Consider the following 26,101-nt stretch of genomic DNA (forward strand, 5'->3'; position numbering starts at 1 on the left):
AAGTTGTTTCGCAGAGCCCGCCCTTCCGCATCCTCAGCACGGAGCGCAAGACCCTTTTGAATCCCTTCCATGTTGGCCACTTTCTTCTTTAGGGTCGCCACGTCATCCTCCACACTCGAGATTCTGGTCTTAGTCTCAGTAATGCGGGCAACTGCATTCCGCAAGTCCTGGCGCAGCAAAGTGACATCCGCCGCCACTGCCCCAATTTTAGCATCTAGCATGTCTCTGGATTGTGTTATTGCCGCCATTAGGGCCACGTTGTCCGGTCCCGGCGCCTGATGACTCCCCAAAGCACCTGCTCCTCCATTTGGTCCCGTAAACTTGTCAATAGGTCCTTGTTTCGTGGCTCCTCCACTGTTCCCACCCCTCGTCATGATGGTTTGCGGCTATGGGTTCAAGGCCTGATCCTGCAGCGAGGGGTGCTGGATGGTCGTACTCGCTGCACCAGATTGGGGCCGCTGTCAAGGCCTCTCCCGCTTTCCCGGGCCCAAGGGGGGTTCTTTCACTGCTCCTCAAGAGGTGTGTTCGTCCACATGTATTGCATCGCCACCCCACTATGATATGTGGTTGCCTCCTATCCACTGCTGCCGTGTCCGTCAGCTCTTCTCTTGGCGCAGGTTGTAGGCCCTGCCTCAGTCTGAGGACCACCCTCGGGAGGCGTGTTTTCCTCTTTTCAAATGTTCCTTCCTTCGATCTTTATACAGCCCCGTTTGCTGGATCAACCCCAGGTCTAGTGAGAGACAGTCTGCCTCCGTCTCGGCCTTCTACGACGTTGTTGCTAGGCTGCTGCAGCTTGGGGCTCAGGCGTCGACCCTCTACCACTCCCGTAGGCCTACCCCGCGGTCCGATCTAACTGCCGATTGAGGGGTGTCTTGTGGCTTACTGCACCATGTGCGTAGGGCAGCACGGAATCCACTGGGGCTCTGCAGCGAGCCGTCAGCCTCAGCAATAATGTGCGCTGCCCAGGCACTCAGTCGCCCAACGGAGGGGGGGGGGGGGCCGAAGGGGAAGATAGAGACCCCCGGCACGCGTGACCCACCGCACCGCCGCGGTCCGATACAACTGCCGAGTGGGATTAGCACGTCTTGCAGTGGCACTGCTCCTGAGGGATCACCCCCCCTCCCTCTCAGGGCCGCTCACCTCTTGTTGCGAACTCGCCCTGCGTCAGCCGGAGCCCCCGGCTCCACAGCGATGATCAGGCCTCGCTGCTGTCTCAGCCATGCACTGTCGGCCCGCTGAAGCCCGTAGTTGTGGCTCCCTTCCAGCTGGGAATGAATTTGGGCCCATCGCACCTCGCCGGCTACTGCGTGGCTGCACTGTCGCCTGGGCCCACCAAACTTGAGGTCCCGGCTTCTGTGCGCGGCATAGGCCTCACTGTCTCGGGGCCCGGGCCGCCGTTGTCCGAGCACCGATTTCGCCCAAATTGCTGTTGGGGCTCGCCTGTCACCTCTGGTAGCGGTTCACCCAGTCAGGACGACTCCGGGTCGGGGTAATGCAGGATAGTTAGACGGATATCTTGCCGGCGGGACGGAGCTCTCTCAGACTACGTCCGCCATGCTCGCCGTCTTGGCCACGCCCCCCCCCGCCCCCAAAAAATTATTTTTTATTTCACAGAGGGGAAGATGTAGTGTCTTGCGAGTTAGCAATGACAAAACCCTTTTGTCTCCTGATGGACTCAATAGACATAAGTGTTACAGCAGAATGCAATGAAGGCTGGTTTGGAATTTTGAGTTTGCAGTTACACGCAGATGAATAAAGACGTATAATACGAAGCTCTGTATGTGGCGTAGGCATTGGTGGGTACTCAGACTGGGTACTACACTATAGCTGGGCCCCATAATTCTCTAGTGCTCTGTCTGTGCTGCCTCCTACATGGAAAAACTGCACAGTGGAGGCAGAGGTAAACAGCTCTTAGCTTTTCCTGGGCCTCCTGACCTGCAAGTGCCACTGACTGCCACTTTTTTTTATGACTGAGCCATAAACATACAAATAAAAGGTGACTTTTATATTGTTTCACTTTAGGACCTTAGTTTATTTCACTACACTAAGTTGCCTTTGCTGTGAAAATGTTATTGGTCTTGAGTCACTTGTCTTGTATCCCCTTTGTAAACCTTTATTTTTGTAGCTGGAGCAACGTTTAACCAGACACAATCGAGATTGTTGTACAGTATGCATCATGAACTGAATTATTTCAAGGTGTCAAATACGATGATCACGGAGAAGGAGGCAGAGGGGAAAAAAGTAACTGGCCAGGGTAACCAAGTCTGGTCAAGCTGGGAAGCTGTGATTGAAAACAGTCTCTCCGGATCAGAGTTCCGCCACTATTTTCTCTTTTAGATCCAACACAAACTTCTGACTGGGCTAGGTATGTTATGCAACATTATTCAAAATATCCTCTGTTTTTATAAGATGGATCAAAAGCAGTGAAAACACCCCTCTTCATGCAACAGCTACACATAGGGCTGAAATATTGCAAGCTTCCCAAGGACAGTTATAGCTAGGGTACCATTAACACAAGCTTTTTACATCATAAGGCAGGTACAATTGGTGCAGCAGAAGATCAAGCTTTACTTTCTCACAGAACAGGAGCAAAATGACAATAGCAGAGCAAGCTTCCTTATCTCCCAGGAGGCAACACGTGCAATCTTCCTTTTCTCACAGAACAAGTCCAACAGGGCTAACTAGTAGAAGCTTTTGTCTATCCCATAACTTGCACATTTAAGGCATGAGTGATATGTAGGTTGTAGACCAAACTCTGGAGCCAGTGCTTCACTCGATGAGACACATTTATTGGCAGATGAATAAGTGGTCTGGCGCCATTCTCACTTAAGTGATATTCTAGTTAGCATCCTAAAAGTCCTGCTGATGGCATTCGGAGATGTATGATTTGTATTGTCCTTTAGTTTTCCACATACTAAGATGTAGCCATTACCTACTAGCCTAGGTCCAAACACAAACTATGTAGCTATGCTCAAGACAGGCACACAGGTGCCAAACTCTTTGAAAAGGTTTTGAATGTCCAAGCACCATGTGCTGTAGAATCCCAACCTCGTTGCTACACCTGTTCAAAATTTTAAGGGCCATCATTGGTCTACACTTAAGAACTCCTGTCCCCAGACACGTTACCCTATGAGCACCAATTTAAAAGTCAGCCTTTGCCTTTTATAGTTTGGAAGGCAGATATTATATTTCACTTAGACTTGCAGCCCCTTTAATCTCTTGGTGGCATATGTAGGTAATTTCCATTTTGCGATTCTCAAATAGCGATTTTTAAGAAATCGCTATTTGATTATTGCAAAATGGAATGTAGGTAATAATTCGCAAATTTTTCGCGAATCTCTAAAATTCCTTAATTGCGATTAGCAAATTGCGAATCGCAATTAAGGAATGAGTGTCCCATTCATTCCTATGGGCCAAGAGGCCCATAGGAATGAATGGGGATACATTCTCAAATTCTATGAGAAAATTGCAATTTGAGAATTGCAATTCCAAAAGGTGCCAGGGTGTCCAAAGGACACCTGTTGCACCCCTGGAATGTGCCTGTAATTACACGTGGCGCACATGCATGCCCTAAAGGATGTCTGTGCGCCACATGGCACTTTGACTTTAAAAAAAAAGCATTTTGACAGGAAATCGCAAAATACCATCTTCTTGGAGTAGGTAGTATTTTGCGATTCCTTAAGCCAAAATCGCAATTTAAAAAGCACCCCTACATAGCATTTAAGGAATCGCAAAATTGCGATTCCTTAAATGCTTGAGCAAAATAAGGAATCACAATTTTTGCGATTCCTAATTTTGCTATGTGGCACCTACATACCAAAACGCTGTTTGCGATTCGCAAACGCCGGAATTCTGTGAATTCCGGCGTTTGCGAATCGCAAACTGCTTCCTACATATGCCCCTTGATCACATGCATGCAAAGGATCCACTGCATTAGACACCCTAACAGGATTGTCTACTGTCCAGAGGAAAGTGGCTCTAAAGCAAGGCACAGCACTGTTAGTAACTGTTTATTAACTCTACCATTATATAAATAATACATGCCACGTTTCCCAGGTTCTTAGGCGATGTGCTGCTCCAATTGGGGTTCTTTCGAGTTCTGTGACTTGTGCTCCTGTTTCAATTCAATTCAAATAAGCTTTATTCGGTTTTTGAATTTAAAACCATAAAAGCAACAGAAAGAAATACATACATGCAAAAATAACTCAACAATTCATTACAAGATTAAAAGAAAACCGACTATTTAAAACAAACTAAAACAGTTTAGCAAATCGACTATTCAAAATAATAACCCAAGATACACAGAGTCCCCTTTTTCACCAGGTATTATGATTCGGTGTTCGGGGGCCAGGGTAAAAGTCATACAGGTCCCAGATACAGATGGGACCATCTCCAACTTTGGGCTGGGTAGATCGTAAATAAGGGGCAATGTTCCTGTGTTTAAATTTAATTAATATCAAGTCCCCCGGAATATCTTTGGGCAGCAAACCTAGCCACCCCACCCTCCTGACGCTCAGGATCCCGCCATCTAGAGCAGGTGGTAACGGTCTATTGTTTTTGAGCCAAAAGATGGCTTTATTCAGCAGGTCCTGGTGTAATTCACGTTTGCCCGGACTGAGTGCAGGGACCCCAGAGAGAACGGTGACGTATGGGGCGGCTTCGGGGGGTAGATCAATTCGATGCCTTCTTTCTTGAGAAATCCTAGGAACTCTGTGAGGGGCATGTGCGGGATTAAAAGTAGCATTGCGGCCACTTGGAATGGGTGTTGTAAGAGGGGAGTCAAAAGTTTGAACTTTCCTGGGAGCAATGGTCATAGGCTTTTCATGGTTGTTAGTGAAAGTAGAGCATATGGGTATAGCAGTATTTTCAGTTAGTGGATAGGTCCTTGTTACAGTTTTTTCAATCCTGGTCAACCTGTCCCCCAAATCATTGATTTTTGCAACCAGCGGTGATAAAGCAGAGTTTAACAATCGCTCGATTTGAGCCAGTAGGGTCGATTGGAGGGGGGATACAGAGTCATTTGTTCGAGTCCCAGCCTTATCCGACGTTAATAAGGTTGGGTTGGGGGGGATAATGAGGGGCTACAGCACATTTGATCGGTATTTGATAGATTCTGATTGGTATTGTCTATTTCCTCGTCATGATTACTTTTACCGGTTAAGCCCCGGGGCAGTATATTGATTTGAGAGAGGATTGTTTGTGCCACACAGGGCATTCAGCTCTTCCCAGATGGACATAGTAATTGGGAAACAGAACCCCGGAAGCAACAGTAAGCAGTTCAAAACGGTAAAGATTAGAAGGATTAAACGTCTCTGTACCTCCTCCTTTGATGGAGCCAAGTGGGGTGGCCCGTCCCGTCCTCCTCGGGTCCTCTGAGGGCCACAGAGGGCCCGCCCTTTGCCCGGGCTTCGCCCGGCGTCCCGCGAAGCGGAGCAGAGCGCAGCTTTGAAGCGCCTCCTGGCGCACTGGTGACGTGTCAATGCAGCGCCGCCGCTGAGGCGTAGTCCCGGGGCGGCGGCGCTGTAGTCAGCAAGAAATGACTCCTGGCGGTGGTGGCTGCAGTGGGGGCCTCCTCGCCTCCCCCCTTCCTCAGGTAAGTGTGTCCCCCTGTTTTATAATGAAATAGGTAAGACTACAAGTCTCAATATTAAAAGAAACATCCGGGGGTAGAACAGCACATCACGCAAGGAGCCGGTACACTTGGCAGAGCTGAAATAAAACATCTGAAATGCTGATACAATTTAAATATATTTTACTTATATCTGTCACTAGTTCAGCGTAGCACTAAGGTCTCGCGTTCGTATAGAATATAATTATATATCACACGTAAAGCAGGGAAAGGGCCTTTCATGTGTGTGTATTGACATACCGGGACATGTCCTTCACAAAGTCATCCCCAAATAACAAACCCTCTGAACGCTCTCCTGGTTCTTTGCCAGCCAGATCCACTAACTTAGGATCAATCTTGAACAAGATAGATTTCCTTCTCTCAATACACAAAGCTGTATTTGCATTTCCAAGAAGGCAAATTGACCTCTGCACCCACTGGCGCATATCTGCCACATCTATTCCAACATTGTTAGAATGTGCTTCCTCGCACATATCAAAGATCTTGGTTAGAGGACCCAGAATATCTAAGAGCCTGTCCTGACACCCTTTAAGACCTTTCTCCAGGCCCCTCCTTTGATCCTTCCCAGTTTTATTTATAAAAGTTAACATCCTTAGATCTAACTCTGGAGTATATGCTACTTTGCTATCAAGGCTGGGCCTCAGGCACTCCCTCCTCATTCTTGTTCTAACTTCCTTGGGTATCTCTCTCCTTATCCAAAAACGAACATACTTTGCAACGTGCTCCACCGAAGCCCACTGTGGTGACAGAGGGTGCTGTATTAAAAGAAGATCAAACATTTCCTCACCTTGAGGGTCATAAATTTCGTTCTCCTCTAATTTAACTTCCTTCTCCATTAATTTTGACTTTTTAAAAGGAATCTCCTCCAAGTCTGAATCTTCGAGACTTGAACTACATGTAATTTCCACATCACCACTAGAACTCGAATCACATGCCACAGTGGTATGTTTGCTCTTACGCGCCTTTTTTGCGCCTCCTTTCGCCTTTATAGCGACCTCTTTGAGATCCTTACGTTCCCTCTCTTTCCTCTTTGCATCCAAATGCTTCCTTTTAAGACTTTTCTTCGCACCACGGCTGGTGGAACCAGCAAGATTATCCACCTCTTCAGTGGTCCAAAAACTCTCATCCTCATTAACCCTTTGTTTCTTTTGAATACCCTTTTCAATGGTATTCTCTATTTTCTTATCAATGGATGCTGTCATTTCTCCAAACATTTTGTCCATATAGGACTTCATTCTCTCTTCAAAATTACCCTCAGCACCCTCCATTTCAATTCCTTTCTCACTCATATAATACTCCAATATAATACAAACAATCAAAAACTAATAAAACCAACTATCTAGTCAAAAATTTATAATTTCCCTCTCTACACAACCAAAAGCGACCTCTCTCTGAACCTCCGACTTGTTTCTGACAGAAAAAAATGCAACTGTCCGAATTACGTCGTTATTTGACAGCCCAAAACAGCCCAAAACATGGCAGCCAACTCTTCCTCAATCCTTCACTAACATTTCCCAACTTCCCAAAATGGCCGCCGCACGTTGCGTGAGTATGGCGGCCCTTGAGGAACACAAATGCATGCGCAAAACAACGACACACAAAGGACTTCTGGAAGGCAAGACGCGCGCTAGCAACACGCGCGCCTCCTCGCACAGAGGACTTCTGGAAGGCAAGACGCGCGTTAGTAACACGCGCGCCTCCTTCCTCGCGCTACAAATCAAAACACCAACTGCCACCAGAGATAAAATCTTATTCCTCATATTTTAAAAGACCCACAATACGATTCGAAAAACAACCCCAGCCTAACAGCAACAATCAATATACGATCGATAATCGTCCCCCGCCTGACTAAAATATTCTTTACTCTCGTTTCAAAATCAATAATAAAAAAACATTCGATCCTACTCTTGATTAAAATAACACATTTTTCTTTTTTTAAATATTTAAGAACTTTACAAATCCATATCTAAAATCGCTTTAAACACAAAACATTTCTATTTCTAATTAAACATCTCTATAAGTAAACTATTTCACACATTAAAAACTACAGTTTTAAAAGTGACTTATCTCAAGCCTGAGCAGCAACAAAAGAGGAAGATGGCTGCAGGTTCTGAGAAGATATGCATGTTCTGTATTCTAGAAGGTTTTGTGTGTTCTGATTCTTTTTTGTTGCTACTGCCTGAGTAGTAATAAAGGGAAGTGCATAATATTAGCCTCCATGCCTTTATTAAAATCATGATTTTCTACTCATTTCTAAATGTTGAAAATCTGCATTTTACCATACGGTGTACTCCCCTTTTCTGATACACTAAAAGCTACAATACACAGTTACAGCTCGTAATAGCATGTGCCGTTTAACCATTATGCTTATGCAACTCAAGCCAGCAGCCTAAAGCATTACATAAAACTGCTCTGCCTGTTCATCCGACCCCTCCCTTCCCTGCACCACAGCTCTTTGCCATTGGCATTGAAAGCGAGACATTCGGACTATTTTCCGACGCGCAGGGGCACTAGTAAAAAAAAAAAAAGGAGTGAAGCGTCTTTTTCCATGACGACGAGTCTGATAATTGACTGCAAAATTGTTTAAAATCATAGCACTGTAATTAATATTCTTTATTTAGATTAAACACGTTGTTCTTATCCCCAAAAAGTTTTAAATTGAATAATCCATAAAAACAAAATGTATAATAAAAAACTGCAATTACACGGGGGAGGGGGGACCTATAGATCCGCTGAATAAGGACGCCATCTTGTAGAAACCGCAGACCCTTTATTACCTATAAAGTATATCCGCAAATACCACTTTTCTTTTTCTCTCACCTTGAGAAACGTATTTAAATGTGTTTATTTTATACATTTATCAGATTAATAGACATCATGATTTTTTCTCAAGAGTTAATAGTTTGTGCTCGGGGAAATTACTTTTAACAGAGGCCTTAGCTTGATAACGGTTCCCGTGAAGTACTAAGGATGCGCCTACGTGAAGAAAAATATACAGTTCCGTCACAATATATAATACCGTTCAGTCACAAGGATTTCTGAGAGTTAAATTATAAACTCAAAATCGGCATAAAGTAAATGTATCCCAAAATATATAGCGACTCGTCGGTTAGCTCTCAATTAATAAGAATACAAAATGTTTTTCTTTACGCGTTAACACCTAATTTGAGATAACCGAACATGAAAGTACTCACAATTTTTCACAAATCCTTGACTAATTAAGTACTACATAAATATTACTATACGGTACATTTTGTACGAGCGGAGATGGTCAAAATGGCACCGTGAAACTTTTAAAGATGGTCGCGACATTTCTCTCTTAAAATAGCACCTCCCTACGCTTGCACCTAGGATGATGTCACGACGTTAAAATCCGGAAGCAAAGTTTCTTTCAGTTGGTAACCAATGAAACTAGGCTTGTGTTTAAATGCCAGGACTGACTTCTTGGAAGGGCGGAAGCTTCCCTGTATTCTGTCTGATTCATTGCACAATTGCAGAATGTTCTCTGTATTCTCCTGAAATATTTGTATTTTAGTTGTCTGTCTTCTGAGCGTAGCAGCTGTATTTATGAAGTCCGACATGGGAACGGAAGAGAAAGGTGGGTAGTGCCAAGCATTTTTTTTCATTCATGTTAACCCATCTTTCTGATGGTGTACTAAATAAAATTGTCTAACATAACGCAGTTCTGTGCTTACTCGCATGTGTCTTCTTTATATGTTGCAGTGTCGTATGTTGAGATGAGCCTTGGACACATTTAGAAAGTCGAGTAGTTTTGCATAGCAAGCTTTCTTGGTATTTGTAATACACCAGTCGATCAACAAAGTGCAAATGTAGAACTGAAGGAAGGCATGATCAAATGTGGTAACGCATTAGTTTTAAAGTGTAATAACATTGTCATATGTTAAGTATTTCGCTCTAGGAGTTTATCGCTCGGTCCGATCACAAGTAAACTTTCAGAAAACGAATTAACGATGAGTTAGCGTTGTTAGTCCGGCAGTATTCGTGTTCTTAATTGCGATTTTTTTTTATGTTTGGGGACTGATAACAGTGTTGTATAAAGTGTATTTTTATTATAAAATTAACATGACTCATACGAGGGAAGTCGATGGAAGGTTCAAGAGGAACTGCGCTATTCGTTGAAGTGACAGTTGCCCGCTTTTAGTCTGCCTTGGCTGTGTGAGTCACTGCTTATGTCGTGCTAATGATGAGACTGGGAGATTACAAAAGTGGAAGTTCCTCGCGGGTGAGTCACCTCTCTGTGATGTTTGAAGGTGCTGTCAGTATATTGTGCGTGTTGCGGATTGTCAGTAGAATCAGAAAGTTTTATTAGCATAATTAATTAAAATGATTACAAAATTTACATGACAAAATTACAATACAAAGTTTAAAAACTGCATTTATGTCTCTCTGCCTCTATCTTGTTAGGGCCTGTGTGCATTGTCAGGTCTTTGGATTAAAAGGGTCCCTGATGGCCCGCCAATTGGCTGATCCTCCTGTTCAATTGATTCTAAGGCTTTTTTTGCTTTTGCCAGAAATTTGACCCCCCCGCAAGCCAGGATTATAGAGGATCCTCCAATCCTCCGAGTAACTGCATGTGTACAGGAGCGAATTTTTAGGTCGTTGAAGTTAGGTTTCAATAAAAGTTGTTTCTGACTTATCAGGGCCGGGCATGTGCAAAAAAGATGTACAAGTTATTCCTTTTTATACCCACAGAGGCGACATTTTTCCGTCTGGTCGGACGGTAGCAGGTCCTTTGCCAAGTGCATCCCCATCCGATAGGCTAGAAAGTCTTTATTTAGGTGGCTGCTGAAGTGTGTTACTAAATATGCAAGTGGTTTTAAGGTTTTGAAAGAGTTCATGATGGTCCAGCTGTGCCGACGTTTTGCCAATAAATCTTTATCCTCCAAAAAGGATTTCCTTTTTGCTGCCGCATAAGCTTGTTTGCTTAGGCTAGTTTGGTCTGTCCCAGATTTCCAGGCAGGTTCCAGCTCCAACTTTTCCACACAGAATTTCAGGTACTTTCCCCAGGTTTTCGGATTGTCGGTAGGTCTAATTAGCGCCTTCGGAGTCGTTACAGGCGGGAGTATTTACCTACACCTGTATGTAGAATTGGTGACACCTGCACAGGTATTAAGTCTTATGACCACTTGTACTTGCCTCCTTTTCCCAGTGTTTCACTGTTAACTTTCCCTCTGTATCTAATTCTTGCATTCTAGAGAAATGTACTTGGTTAATAACTTGCTATTAGGTGTAGACATTACTAGTATGATCCCACTAGGTTTTAAAGCTTTCAAACGCGACAAACTAATAATCAGCTATCTTTTTTTTTTTATAGAACTTTCTGCTGCTCTCAGAACTGTGAATAACCAACAGATGTTTCCTTGCCTCAGCACAATGTTTTTTTTTATAGATTTTTATCAAAACTGAGTTAATTTGAATGGGTGATCTGCTGCTTTTGTTCTTATTTTTGTATTAAATGTTGTACCACTTTAGTTCTGATCTTTCCTTTTTGTATCCAAACAATAAAATAGGCTTTTATGGTTTCAGACTCCTCTTTTGCTTTAGGCGAAGTTGTTTAACTTTAGAGCTGTTCGTTGATTACTTGGATGTGGTCTTTTGCTCCTCAATATTCATAAATTTATTTAGCAGTAGTCCTCATTTCGCATGTCTACGCTGAAAGCAAAAGGCTGATGGGGATACTGAATATTTAAGGGTTATTGTGCAGTTTTACTGTTAAACTTCCCAGTAATTTCTGCAAAGATAATGGTGCAGAGTAGAAAAGATGCCCATCATTTTGGTGTGAATATACCCAAAAGAGTAGCCAGAAAATCTAAATACCTCCACTTTGAACCAAAGCTCTGATGGCATTAGGCAAGTGAGCCTGACCCTTCATAGAAGAGCTCCCTTGTCTCTTCCTTCCAAGCATCTATCCATTCACCCTACAGTCAACCTGCTGTCTGCCCATTCACCTTTACATTCTGTCATCCATTCGTTCTTTCATCCATCATTCAATCTTTTATCATTCGATCTGTCCATTAACGCATCCATCAATAATGCATGCCTCCATCCATCCATTTATCCTTTGACTTACTCAGCCATCAATAAAGCTTTTTATCCATCAATTGATCCTTTTTGCCATCTATTCACTCAGTTTCCATTTACTCTGGCAATCTTTCACCTGTTAATCCATTACCCTCCCAAATTTCCGTTTACTCTGGCACCAACCATCCACTTATATATTCACCCAAGCATCCATCCTATCACATTTTTTACATTTCTTTAACCCTTTCTTACTTTCACCTTTCCTCCCTCTGAATCTTCCATCCTTCTTTCCCTTTTCTCTCAACTCCTGTTTATTTCTTTCTTCCTTAATTTTTAGCTTTCGTTTGCTGAGTTGCAGAAAGAAGCTCATTAAACCCCCCACTCGCTGTGGTTGCTAAACAGGGGGTTCGCGATGCTCCTGCATGTACCCATACTGACTCGTTTAAAAAATAGCCCACACAATTTTCAGCTAATTTTCAAGTTTTGAGAATTAAACCATTGTGACCTTTCTTTTTAAAGTCCTGTTGGTCTGTTTACTCTCATGTAGGCACCAAATGGAACTTGATTCTCTTCTGCACTGGGGATACCCTACTTTTCAGGCCTTACTTTTATTGCTTGGTCTGGGCATATATCAAATCATCTTTGCTGGCATGACCACATTTGCTTCTCTTGGCAATTTTCACTAAGTTTTTTGAGTAGTGGCTCTCAACTTTCTGTGTGTTTTCTGGAATTGTTCCCAAGTTCACTGACTGTAAGGTGCTTTAGTTTGAGTGGTTGGGTCCTGCAGTTCGATGGTAATACTTTGTAATGTTATTTATTATAAGTCTAATTCATGATATCTTAGTCCATGTGTTCTTCCTGTGTGTTGTGTCTTCAGCCATTATGGTATTTCTGACACAGTACAAACAGGACATCTGGGTGAGCGGTCTAGTGGTTATGTCCCTGGGTCAAGGACAACACCAGAAACGTTGCACTTAAAAGCTAGGTAGGCAGCAGCCAAGCTTCTTCCCACTCACAGCACAAGTATAGCATAGTAGCCGCAGGACAAGTTTCCCCTATGGACAATGGGTGCACAACTTGGGCTGCAGTCTCTCTCGCATTTAATCAGATTGTGGGTCCTGTAGAGGGTGTAGCGCAAGGTTTTCTATTAACAAGCAGAGCCTCTATCTTAGGAAGGAAAGATGAGTTGGATAATAATGCTGTTTAGTTTTTCTAAGACTGAAAATGTATAAATTACCTCATTCATGATACCTGATTTTTTTAATAAAATGCTTGAATGTGCTAATTTCACTGTCTTGAAGCATACTTTGTATGCTGTGCTTTTATGCCCTTGAGATAGTAAATGGCAAACTGATTCGTTTTTTTTTTCTATTAAATTACCATATAATTATCCAAATCAGTTTCTGGCCTCTGACTAATGTTCTTAGGAGTAAACCAATTTGCTTGTTGTGTTGCAAGATCTGTGGACGATATGGGATAGGATATGTAAACCCCCAGTGATTTTTGGAAACTAACACTAAATAAGGAAAAGTTGATGAACATTTCTTTTGGCTAATCCTTACGAAAAAAATTAGATACATTGTAGATTAGAAAACTTAACATTTTATATTCCTTCCTGAGGAGGCTGTTGTTATTGAAGTATGTGAGAAAACTGGGGGTATAGGAAGCTGGCTCTGTATATACTATACCAAAGTAATGTATAATTTGCACGGAGTCCAGTGGATCCCCAGAGGTATAGCAGAGGCTAAAGTAGCTAATACCTTACTCTCTTTTGTGGTAGTGTGGCTGAGCAGTTTGGCTTATCAGAGGGTAGTCTTAAGCATTTGTTGTACACACTCAGGAAAGAAATGATGTCACACACTCAAAGACTGAATCCAGAGCAATTGTTTTTACACAAAGTTGTTAGTTTATTTTCATCACTAGAACCAAGAATCACTTAGTGCAGGCAAGTTATAGAGTTTGCAAGACTGGCAATACTTCTCAAGAATGCAATGTGGTTTTGTAAATGCAGTAAATACTTTACAGTATTAAGAAAGCTTTCTGTAAATGTCAGTCAGTTACAATTTTTAGAATTTTGCAATGTTAAAGATAGGCAATGTAATGTTTCAGTTCAATGTATTTCTGTGGAGTAAAACAAGGTGAGTGACTTACTGGTGAGTACTCGGTTTTGTAGTTAAGTCTGGGGCTGGTAGCACTTACATAGGGCAGGGGGCAGGTTGGTGAAGAGTGCACCCTCAGGGGCACAGGGCAGGCCGGGTACAGAGCTCGAAGGAGAAGTTTGGCTCAATGAAGTGCTATGGAGACGAGGGATACTTGGAAGAGCACCGGTCACAGGTGGGTCTTTGGTTTCTAGGTAAGGGCCTGGGATCAAAGGTAAGTACAAAGGGGCCACAAGTAGGCACTAAAGTCGGACCTCCAGTGGCACTCTGGCAGCAGGGTGCAAAGTTGGCGTGGGGCTCCCAGTATAAACCAATGGAGGAGGTCTGTCGGGAAGAAATGCTGCAGGCTTGGACCAGGAGGCTGGGCGAGGACTCCCATCAGCTGGACAGGTAAGTTGGATAGCTTGGGGACACCAGGGCACCGGCAGCTGGGCTCCCCAAAGTTTGGGGACGGAGGATGCAGAGGTGTCTTTTGGGGTCTGGTTTCCTTAGCTGGGTCTAGTTGCTATGGGGGGACAGAACCACTCGAACAGAGGCTTCAGGTGTTGAGGAGGAGTCTGGGATAGGTCAGCCAATGGTGTAGATGAGGTTAGGATTGCCAGAGAGACGTTTCAGAGTGCATGTTTTTTTCAAATTGGGGCCGTGGGTATTGGGTGGAGAGTGGTGCAGTGTTGTGGATGTGCCTGGATCTGGAGGCTGGAGTTGGTTTCTTTGCTGGACAAATCTGGTGTCCACAGCAGAATGGAGTCCTTGTCGAAGACAACACATGTCCTCTGGGTTTCTAGAGGTTGCTGGCTGTGGGCCCTGCAAATTTGTGGAAGCAGGGTCCCTAGAGGAGGAGACGGGCCGCTAGGGCCAAGTCAGTCGTTTTCTTACTCTCCACTCCTGCACGGCTCTTTGGTCCTTCTTCTTCCTAAGTCGTCTAACCTATATTCTGGTATGAGGGCTGTCCCCTAAATACTGTATTTAGAGTGTGTTCCAGGGGTCTCGAGGCAGTAGCCAATAGGCTACTGACCTTAGGTTGACAACACCCTTGGTGTGCTCACCCCAGGTGGTGTAGTAAACACTTCCCTAACCCTGATTTGGGCATGCCACCTATCAGCAAGATATGTGTATAACATAACAAGGGTACCCCAATCTTTGAACCTGGGGATTACAATTGTTTTGAGAGAGACAACTGTTCATACAAGGCCAATAGGTACAAGGCTAATAAGTACTAGAGAAAGCTTTTTATCATAAGTGGTTGTCTATCATATAAGGCCTAGCAGAAAAAAAGGCTCTATTGAATAACTGTCAGAAGGGACACTGATTTTTTTTATTTTTGAAAATAATTCTTTTTTTATATCAAACATTTTTTTTTTAATTCAAATCATTTTTATTGAGAAAAGAAAAATAAAGAAGAAAAGAAAGCAAAAAGCAAAGCATACAGGTACATTGATTCATAAAATGAGTGACATACATAATATCAGCAAAATCATAACAAATAAAGGCAGGGTAATACATAATTACATAATCTACATAGTGACGCAAATCAAAAGTCCGAATGTGACAGCCAAATCAACAAATGTTACACAGACATGTACTGTTGCATATACTATGACCCTGTCCAGAGCCCTGGGTCTACATTTATTTACTTATTTATGCTCTTGTATAGCGCTGGAAGTCAACCCTCGGAAGGGTATCTCCGCGCTTTCGTATAACCAAAAGAACCAGAAACTAAGAATTATACAGTAAGGTAAGGGAGAACTAGTAATTGTACAGTGAGATAAGGGGGAACAGACCTAACAGGTGACAAATAAAAAAGTTTTCAGGGACTTCTTGAAAGATTGAAAGTTGGTTGTATTTTTGAGAACAGAGGGCAATGAGTTCCAAAGGATGGGGCCTTTATGAATGGGCTTACCCTCCCTGCCTGGCTTTTCTTATCCTAGGAACCTGGAGTTGATGCTGGATCGCAGAGTTCGACTGGGTATGTAGGGTTTGAATATTTCTTTTAGATATTTGGGTCCATTGCCATACAGACATCTGTGAATTGTGCAGCAGATTTTAAATTTTACACGCTGTCTGATTGGCAACCAATGGAGTTTTGTCAGCAGGGGGAGTGAGGCAGATCTTGGGTGGGCATTGAGGACAAATCTAGCGGCAATGTTCTGGACCACCTGTAGTCTCTGTAGTTGTTCCTCATTTGCCGAGACCAACAGGCCATTGCAGTAGTCCATCCTACTTTACTTACATTCTCTATATGTGTCCCACAGTTCGAGTGTCAGTTGAGAGTTGCATTGTTAACGGTGATGATTTTGCCCTCGTACCCCAACAGAATCTATGGTAAGTTAACACGAAGTATACAATGACGAGTGGACTATACCTCACAATCAAGTGTTTACATTTACCTACAATGCCTCACGGAGGATCAAATGAGAATGATGAAGCATCAAGAGATTTCCAAAGCTTCTTATGGGAAGCGCGCCATGGGGAGGAATGCAGAGCGGGATTATCTGCTCCTCTTAGAAAGGATAGCCGTTCTTGCCACATCTTGAAGGATACCTCGGAAGCGTTCTTCCACTTACATAACACTACTTTACAGGCCAGGTGAGCAGTAGATCAAGCAGTTGGCGGTCATTATCATTGACTAGATTCGGGTCTAGTACTCCCAGTAGGACATAGACAAATTCTTGCAGGCTTGATGTTGAAAATATGTTCTATGCGAAAATATGTTCTATGCAATAAAAAATTCTCCCCCAGTATTTTCCCAAGGATGGGCAGTTAAAAAGCATGTGGGCCAGATCCCCTACATCTGAGTCACAATTCCAACACTTAGGGCTATCTCTTAGGTGAAGTATAAAAAGCCTATCTGGCGTCCAGTATGTCCTGTTAAGTTACATATATTTGGTTTGTGATAATATTGGAGAGACTTTGTTCAAGAAAGCAGTAGTATGAATCCTGTCCCAATCGAATGTTAGTCCCGTAGAATTGGGTTCCGCCTCCCATCGTATCTCATTACGCCTGTGAGTTTTCCCGGGTAGAGTGAGGAGAAGTTGATATATTCTCTAGACAAAATGTCCCCCTGCCCTGATTCGTGTTATATGGGTCCTAAGCCATGGCTCGGAGGGTTTCATAGAGCGAGTGGACCGGAGTGCTTTTAGCTTCAGAAAGTCATGAAAGTCTATCGGTGCGAGATGGTGTATGGCCTGAAACGAGAACGGTAGAGGGTATATCCCATCATAGAGGCCACTCACCAAATTAACACCTTTTTTAGACCAATATTCCCAATGGAGGGATTCCCCATCGATTTCAAGCGCAGGGTTAAGCCACAAGGCTACTGAGGTGGTGTTTTTAAATCCGTTTTGTGGGATTGATCAAGTCTTAAAAGGGCACGTCTTGTGTTCAATAAGATGTATTTCGAATGGGGAAGGTGTGTGAGGTCTACGGTGAGTAGAGCAGGGAGGGGAACATTGTCAGTGAGATCTCTCAACATCTAACCACAGCGGGGTGTATACCGAATCTTCAATCAGCCATTGTGCACCTTGCTTACATAGGAACGCAGTTTGGTAATTTCTGAAGTTGGGGAGATCCAGGCCGCCTTTTTCTTTAGCTATTTGTAGCTTCTTCATTGATATCCTGGGCTTCTTCCCCTGCCACAAGAATGTACCAAAGAGCTTATCGACCTTGTGTAAGAAGTCATCAGAAAAGGTCATCTGTAGCCTACTTGCCAGATAGTTTACCAGTGGAGTCTCCATCATTTTCAGGTTTTCAGCCCTACGCCACCAAGATAGGTACTTAGGAGACCAGCCATCGAGTAATTTTGACATTTTCTTTAGGAGTATGTTTTCGTTAATTCGTAATGTAGAAATTCGGTCCTTGTCAAAGTCCAACCCCAGGTATTTGAAGCAACCCTGTTGCCAAGTTAGACCAGAATCCCCCAGCACCTCCTTATTCCCTTGATTATTCAACAGTTTAACCTCCGTTTTGTCCTTATTTAATTTATAACCGAACACCTTCGAGAACTCCTCAATAGTAGTCATGAGGGCCGGTATAGCCTCCTCCGCTTTTTCCGAAACGAACAAAACGTCGTCCGCATAGGCCGTTAGTTTTATCGTAAAATCTTTAAAGGGGATTCCCAAGATGTCCTTATTGCTCCGTATGTGGTGAATGAATGGTTCGATAGCTAATAAGAATAATGAAGGGGAGAGGGGACACCCCTGCCTGGTTCCCTGCTGTAGTCGGAATGATGAGGAGAACGACCCTCCCGCTCTGACTCTAGCTGAAGGGCAGAAATAAAGGGACATTCCTAGATTAAATTAATTTAGTACAGCCTCCAAGTATGTCCAATCCACTTTGTCAAACGCCTTTTCGGCATCGAGTGTGATTGCAGCAGCAGGGGTGGTAATAAGCTTCGCTTTCTCAAGTACGTGTGCTAATGTCCTAGTATTGTCACTGGACAGCCTGTATTTCAAAAAGCCTGCCTGGGAGGGGTGGATAAGTTTGGGCAGAACTTTCTGGAGACGGTTGACTAAAATCGAGGCTAAGAGCTTACAATCCAGATTAATAAGCAAGATAGGTCTATAGTTTTTGGGGAGTGTTGGGTCTTTCCCATCCTTGGGCAGGACAGCGATGATGGCCTCCGATAGTGTGCCCCTCGTCTCCCCTGTTTCATTGATTTCCTGGAACAGGTGGAGGAGTGGATGTGATAGCAGAGAGGAGAAGCATTTATAGAACCTAGCACTATACCCGTCGGGTCCGGGGGCCTTCCCACATTTTAGTGATTTTATGGCCTTCTCAACCTCTAGGATCATGATTGGGCTATTAAGATCACTTGTTGATCGAGGGATAGAGACGGTAGAACACATTCCCCTAAGTAGTCCTTAATCTTGGCTCCTTCCACTTCCGCGTTTTTGGCATAGAGACGCTCATAAAAGTCTTTAAATATGTCTGCGAACTTGATAGGGTCTGAATAAGCCACTCCAGACTGATCTTTAATGGAGTTTATCGTGTTTTTCTGTACTTTAAATTTGAGAGAGCATACCCCTGCTCTCTCACTTACTAGTTTGTTATACTCATACTTTTTATTGGCCAGCCTATTCAGTGTTTCTTCTTTTCTGTCAAGCAGGTGCCTAGTCTCCAGAGTAGATATTTCCCATTCTAGGTTTTCTAGGGCCTCTTTGTGGTCCTGGTTCATGGCAGATTTAAGTTTAATAATAACCCCCCTCGCAGCCCTTGGGTCACCTAAAGAAATAGGCATCTCGGCACGCATGCGGCTGGTGCAATTTAAGATCCTGCACAGGGTTTACTATACAAGGACAATGCTGCATCGCATACATAGAGCGTCCCATCCCTATTGTCTGCGCGGGTGTGGGGAGGAAGGCACGTTCTTCCACACTATATGGGACTGCCCCAAGATCCAGGAATACTGGAAACAAATACTCCGCACGCTTTCACAGGCACTGGATCACTCCATATTACCTGACCCAAGGAGGTGCTTGCTAAACATTTGGGAGCCTACTGACTTGTCCCGGTATGAGCAACTCTGGGTCACGGCGGGGCTAATGGTAGCGAAACGCGACATAGCACAGCGCTGGGGGGCAGCGGAACTCCCAACCAAGTCCCAATGGTGCTTAAACATGGATCGAGTAATGTTAACCGAGCGAGCAGTGTATGTCAACCGAGCCTGCCCCGGGAAATGGAATAAGATATGGCTGAAGTGGAATGAGTACAGAGGGGACATCTGTGAACCCTTGCGTGAGGATGAGTGGGATGATTCCGACGATGAGGGCGAGGAGGGCTGAAACTGGGCGGGAGGGAGAAGTGTGGGGGGGGCGTGGGCTGCTGCAGAGGGTCGCCTCTTAGCACATGACCGAATGAGTCCGAGGGGGTAGGGGCGGGTGGGGGAAGTAGTGATATGTACGCAATGGGTGGGCTGTCAGGATCCCGAACTCCCGAGGTGACACTAGAGACTTGAAACGCACTGATTTGTGTCAGACCTCACTACCTTTCCTAACTGTTGTTGTTCTCTGTTTATTGTTTTTCGAAAAAAGAAAAAACTCCGTCAAAACCTCAAACTATTGCTTTGAATATTTGCTCAACTGGCACTTTTATTGTTTCAGCTCTCTACACCAAGACTTTTATTAACACTGTGATATGACTACCCTTTTTTTAGCTGAATATCTCTGTTTAAAATGCTCCTCAGATAGCGGCCGGCCCTCGGGGTTGTAGGCATTCCGCTGTGTACTATGCAAAGTGCAATAAAGGTTTTGGAAAAAAAAAAAAAAAAAAAAAAAAAAAAATAATAACCCCCCTGATAGTACTTTTCAATGCTTACCAGCGTGTCAGATCAGTGTTGGCCCCCCTATTGTGTTCCAAATATTCTATAATAGCAGTTTCAATGGTGGACCGATTGCGCTCCTTTTCAAGTACCTCCTCATTGAGGCGCCAAAGTGATTGGTGGGTAGATGGTTTCACATTGGAGACGGACAGTGATATACAAGAGTGGTCTGATATAACCCTCGGCTCTATTGTCGTCTCTTCTAGGGATGGCATTTTTTGTGATAAATAGGTAGTCAATTCGGGAGAACGAGTTGTGTGGGGAAGAGTAAAATGTGTATTCCGTCCCATCAGGGTTTTGCAACCGCCATGAATCTACTAGGTGAAACCGATTACAGAGGTTAGAGAGGGCTTTGTGTGACCTGTTACTACGGAAGGTGCATCGGGAGTCTCTGTCAAGAGTCGGATCAAAGGGCAGGGTAAAATCCCCTGCGAGGATATGTACAGCTGAGTCGGGGATAGTGTCAATTTGCTTCGTGAGGTCTGACCAAAATTTTAAATCACATGTGTGACGTTGCCTTCCTCACGGAGACCTGGATGAACGCCTCTTCAGCTCCCAACATCGCCATCGCTATCCCAGAGGGCTACAAGATCGTCCGGAGGGACCGCAACGCCAACCAGATGGGAGGAGGCATCGCCATCATCCACAGGAACACCATCCGTCTCACGACCAGCACCGACAACACCCTGACCACCGCCGAACACCTGCATTTCCAGATCCACACCAGCCCGAACACCACCCTCAGAGGCACCCTGATCTACCGACCCCCTGGACCACGCACACAATTCAGCGAGGACATCGCCGACTTTGTCAGCCCGCATGCCCTCCCCTCCGCTGACTACATCCTCCTGGGGGACCTCAACTTCCATCTGGAGAACAACAACGACCGCAACACCAGCACCCTGCTCGACAACCTCGCCAATCTTGGACTCAAGCAACTGGTGTCCACCCCCACCCACCTCGCCGGACACACACTGGACGCAGTCTTCTCCTCCAGCCCAGACATCAACTTCAGCCACGCCACAGAGCTTCAATGGACGGACCACAGCTGCGTCCACTTCACCTTCAAGAGAACAACGACCCACCACCACCAGCAACAGGCCGCCCGCAGAAGCTGGAACAAGATCACAGCAGACCAGCTCGCCACCTCCCTGAGCCAGCAACCTCCTGCCAGCTCAGCGAACCCCAGCCAGGCCGCCGACAACCTCACGAAGTGGATCAGCAACTGCGCGGACGAGCTCGCCCCGCTGAGGTCCCCGCCCAGCAGACTCGGCAGCAAGAAAGCCCCGTGGTTCACCGACGAACTCAAGAGCTCCAAGAAGAACTGCCGAGCCCTCGAAAGTCTGGAGAAGGGAACCTACACCGGACAACAGGACCTCCCTCAAGCTTGCCACCCGGAAGCACCACCAGCTGATCCGCGCCGCCAAGAAAACCGCATTCAAGGTCCGGTTGGACAACAACGCACACAACTGCAAGGAGCTCTTCAACATCGTGAAAGAGCTCTCCAACCCCAGCGCAGAAAACAACGACATCACCCCATCGCAAGACCTCTGCAACTCCCTCGCTTCATACTTCCACAACAAGATCGCGGACATACACAACAGCTTCAACAACCAACCAACGCACACCATGACCGAACAACCACCCCCCACCACCACCCTCCACGCCTGGACCCCGATCAGCACCGAAGACACCATCCGCACAATGAACTCCATCCACTCCGGATCACCGACCGACCCCTGCCCTCACCACGTCTTCAACCAGGCCGACGCTGTCATCGCACCCCACCTGCGGGACATCATCAACACCTCCTTCGACACCGCCACCTTCCCTGAGAGCTGGAAACACGCCGAACTCCGCGCTCTCCTCAAGAAACCAACAGCGGACCCCACCGAACTCAAGAACTACCGCCCCATCTCGCTCCTCCCGTTTCCAGCCAAAGTCATCGAGAAGACCGTCAACAAGCAGATGGCCGCCTTCCTCGAGACGAACGGATCCCTCGACCCCTCACAGTCCGTCTTCCGAGCCAATCACAGCACCGAGACCGCCCTCATCGCCGCCACCGATGACATCCGAGCCCTGATGGACAATGGAGAAACAGCGGCCCTCATCCTCCTAGACCTCTCCGCGGCATTCGACACTGTCTGCCACCGCACCCTAGTACAGCGCCTCAGCAACGTCGGAATCCAGGAAAAGGCGCTGGAATGGATCATCTCCTTCCTCGACGGAAGAACACAGAGAGTCCGCCTACCACCGTACAAGTCAGAGGCCTCCGAAGTCATCTGTGGCGTCCCTCAAGGGTCATCTCTGAGCCCCACCCTCTTCAACGTCTACATGAGCCCCCTCGCGGCCATCGTACGCAAACACAACCTCAGCATAATCTCCTACGCCGACGACACCCAGCTGATCCTCTCCCTGACCAACGACCCCGCCTCCGCCAGAGCCAACCTGCACGAAGGGATGAAAGAGGTAGCCGAGTGGATGACGACCAGCCGCCTGAAACTGAACTCTGACAAGACGGAGGTCCTCATCCTGGGCTCTTCACCCTCCGCCTGGAACGACTCCTGGTGGCCTCCCGCCCTGGGCACCGCACCCAAACCGACAGACCATGCACGCAACCTGGGCTTCATCCTGGACTCCTCCCTCTCCATGACCAGGCAAGTCAACAACGTCTCCTCGGCGTGCTTCAACATCCTACGCATGCTACGGAAGATCTTCTGGTGGATCCCCACCGAGACCAGGAAGACCGTCACCCAGGCCCTCGTCACCAGCCGACTGGACTACGGCAACGCCCTCTACGCCGGCACCACCGCCAAGCTCCAGAAGAGACTCCAGCGGATCCAGAACGCCTCAGCCAGACTCATCCTCGACATCCCACGAACCAGCCACATCACCGGACATCTGAGAGACCTTCACTGGCTCCCCGTCAACAAAAGAATCACCTTCCGCCTCCTCACCCACGCACACAAAGCCCTACACGACCAGGGCCCGAGCTACCTCAACAGCCGAATCAACTTCTACGCTCCCAAACGCCACCTCCGATCAGCCAACCACGCCCTCGCCGCCGTCCCCCGCATCCGAAGAGCGACTACGGGAGGAAGGTCCTTCTCCTACCTGGCCGCCAAGACCTGGAACTCCCTCCCGACCGACCTGCGCCTGACCCAAGACCACCTCTCCTTCAGGAAGAAGCTGAAGACCTGGCTGTTCGAGCAGTAGCGGCACCCCCCCCCCCAGCGCCTTGAGACCCTACGGGTAGGTAGCGTGCTATATAAGTGTCACTGATTGATTGATGTGTTTGTGTTCGGAGCATAAACGTTTGTAACATAGAATTCTGTGTCTTTGAGCAACTTAGTTGTGACCCACCTCCCCTTAGTGTCAGCCGTGGAGGAAAGTAAGTCAATATTGGACTTTTTGGCTATCAATGTTAAAACGCCATTTTTCTTTCCAACTGCTTCCGATCCTGTCACTTCAGTGTAGAATTAGTTCCTAAGTGTATTAAATTGTTTAGCGTCTAGTTTGGATTCCTGCAATAGAACAATATCTCCTTTTTTGCCTGCGTAAATAGTCTTAAGATTTTCTGACGTTTGACAGGCTGATTAAGTCCTTTAACATTAAGGGAGAGTATTTTCAGGTTACCTACTCTTGTGACCCCAAGGGGTGTATCAATTGGGGATGTTGGCATGTGCATTTAGTGAGATATCAAATCCAATCAGGTAAACCGAGTACCCGTAGAGTCTGCAGCCCTTCCAGACTAAATTGCGACAGTGTTTACATAGTGTAAGTGTGGAAAGCAACACCTGTACCAGCAAGATTGGAATATCAATCGGGATGAGGACAGCACTTATTGCAGAGCATTGACAGTGTGAACAACCTGGCATTGATATGCAGCAAATAATAAATACGTAGACAAAAAACAAAAGAAATTCCAAACTCTTACCTCCCTCCCTTCCCAACCCACCCAACCCTCCCCAAGTGTAGGTGATAGGCATGGTGACTAGGAAAAATAACAACGTTATCCCTCCCATGGCCTTGCACACAAACCATATTGAGAATTGGAAACAATCAACAATTGAACATCTTAGAACAGTAGCAATTAGATGCACTACATTTCGAAACCATTATGCTTCATAGTTCTATGTGACATAGGTATTACAAAACATGACTCTCCTGGGTAATCTGTTAGCTTACTACAAACCTCTCTGCTTCAAAACTCTACTTTATGCCCCCTTTTACAATCCTGAATAGTCCAACTTCCAAGAGTAGCACCATATATACAGGGTGCGGCGTGGACCCCATTATCTATGGAGGTTGTGTCTTACTTTGTAGAACAATTTTATAACAAGCGCAATGTATTAACATCAGTCTGAAACCGGCTGAGTCACTAAGACCGAGCTGCTTTTTTGTCTTCAACAACGACAATGGTAATGGACCATCTGTGCCATAGAACAGCATGGCATCAATATGACAGCATGGCGTCAATATGAATGGAATGGCAACAGAACAACATGGCGTCAAAGCTGCTTACCTAACAATTGTGCGGGAAGCAATGCAAACATTAACATTTGGAGCATAGAGCGCTTACTAAAGATACATGAAAACAGACTCTACACAGGTAAAGGATACTCATTTATAGCCAGAAGCAGAAGCAGCTGCAGAGTCCATCGTTGTATCCATATTTAGCTCCTCTGGGCCATCTAGAAGCCTTTTGAGTCTTTGCAGGTCCGTGAAAATCTGAGGAGATCCTTGAATAGGCACCCGAAACTTTGCTGGGCCTATGAATCCGAATTGGTGTCCCAGTGATCGTAGCTCGCGGGCGAAGAGCAAGAAAGGCCTTCCTCACATCAACAGTCTCCTTACTATAATCCTGCGAGATGAAGACTTTGCTCGATTTCCATAGTATGTGGTTATTTTTCCGCACAAAGGATAATATTTGCTCCACATGTTAGTATCTCAGGGGTTTGCAGATGATGGGTCTGGGGCCTTTTTGTTTTTTTGTGATCCTGCTGGAACTCTGTGTGCCCTGTCGAACTCAAGCAGTTGATGGAAGGTGAGGTTGGTTGCTTGCGAGAATCATGACTCCAAAAAGGAAACGCATGAACTGTGAGCTTATTCTGAGCCTTCCGGTATGCCCAATATGCGGAAATTTCCCCTTCGATTCCTATCTTCCAACTTGGACAGTCTCCTTGTCATCTGATCTGAGGTTATAGTAAGGCGTTTAAGAGCTCCACAGGTCTTGATCTCTGTGTCTTCTAGTCGACTGAGCCTAGATTCCGTTTCAGTGAGTCTAGAGTTGGTGTCTCGTATATCCTGCCTGATGGCCACGAACTCTTCCTTTGTGGACTTCGCTAGTTCACGTACTTCCTCAAGTTTGTTTAATATAATATCCATAGTGTCGCTAACATCTTTCTCGCCCTTGATGGGCGATACTGGGTTCAGTGGCTCAGCCTTGAGTCTCTTAAGATTTTTTGTTGTTTCTTTGTCCCCCATGGTGACACTCGTCGAGGATGTGTGACAGACGAAGACTTGGTTTTGGGAAGTGATTGCGTCACTAGATGCCGGCCGATTGCGCCGTTCACTTGCACCAGTAGGTGCCATCCGGAACTTTGAAGAAGTAGATGCAAGAATCGCCGCAACAGTATTACCAAGTTCTTATTTAGTGATAAGCGTCGCCATGTATCAGGAATCGGGTGTCGCTAGTGGCGTTAATCCAGCGATCCTGCTGCCCCAGGATGAGGTACGTTACAGGAAGTTCGTTGCACCACGATGAGCTGCGCTGTGGATTATTTTAACCTGATTGTATTGCTCACTCCGCTTTATCTTGCCGTGCTGTGCTTGTGTCGGTTAACGTGTTCCTTTTTGTAGGATTGTATATTTTGTATCGTGCTCACTGTTGTGCCCAGTCGCTATTTAGTTGGTACCCGTACATACATGCCGTCTGCGCTTGATCTGTTTGCC

General features: G+C 45.6%; 1 protein-coding gene across 1 annotated transcript in view; it reads left to right on the forward strand.

Annotated features, from left to right (window-relative positions):
- The first annotated feature begins 9,013 nt into the window (after window positions 1-9,013).
- CEP95 (centrosomal protein 95) overlaps window positions 9,014-26,101 on the forward strand; it is a 622,972-nt gene continuing 605,884 nt past the window's right edge. The window contains exon 1 of the mRNA XM_086930924.1: window positions 9,014-9,227. Coding sequence (XP_086787050.1) covers window positions 9,197-9,227 — 31 coding nt within the window. The 5' untranslated portion in view covers window positions 9,014-9,196. The remainder of the gene's footprint in view (window positions 9,228-26,101) is intronic.

Source organism: Lissotriton vulgaris, chromosome 7 (genome assembly GCF_964263255.1).
Source record: "Lissotriton vulgaris chromosome 7, aLisVul1.2, whole genome shotgun sequence".
In the NCBI taxonomy this organism is placed as follows: domain Eukaryota; kingdom Metazoa; phylum Chordata; class Amphibia; order Caudata; family Salamandridae; genus Lissotriton; species Lissotriton vulgaris.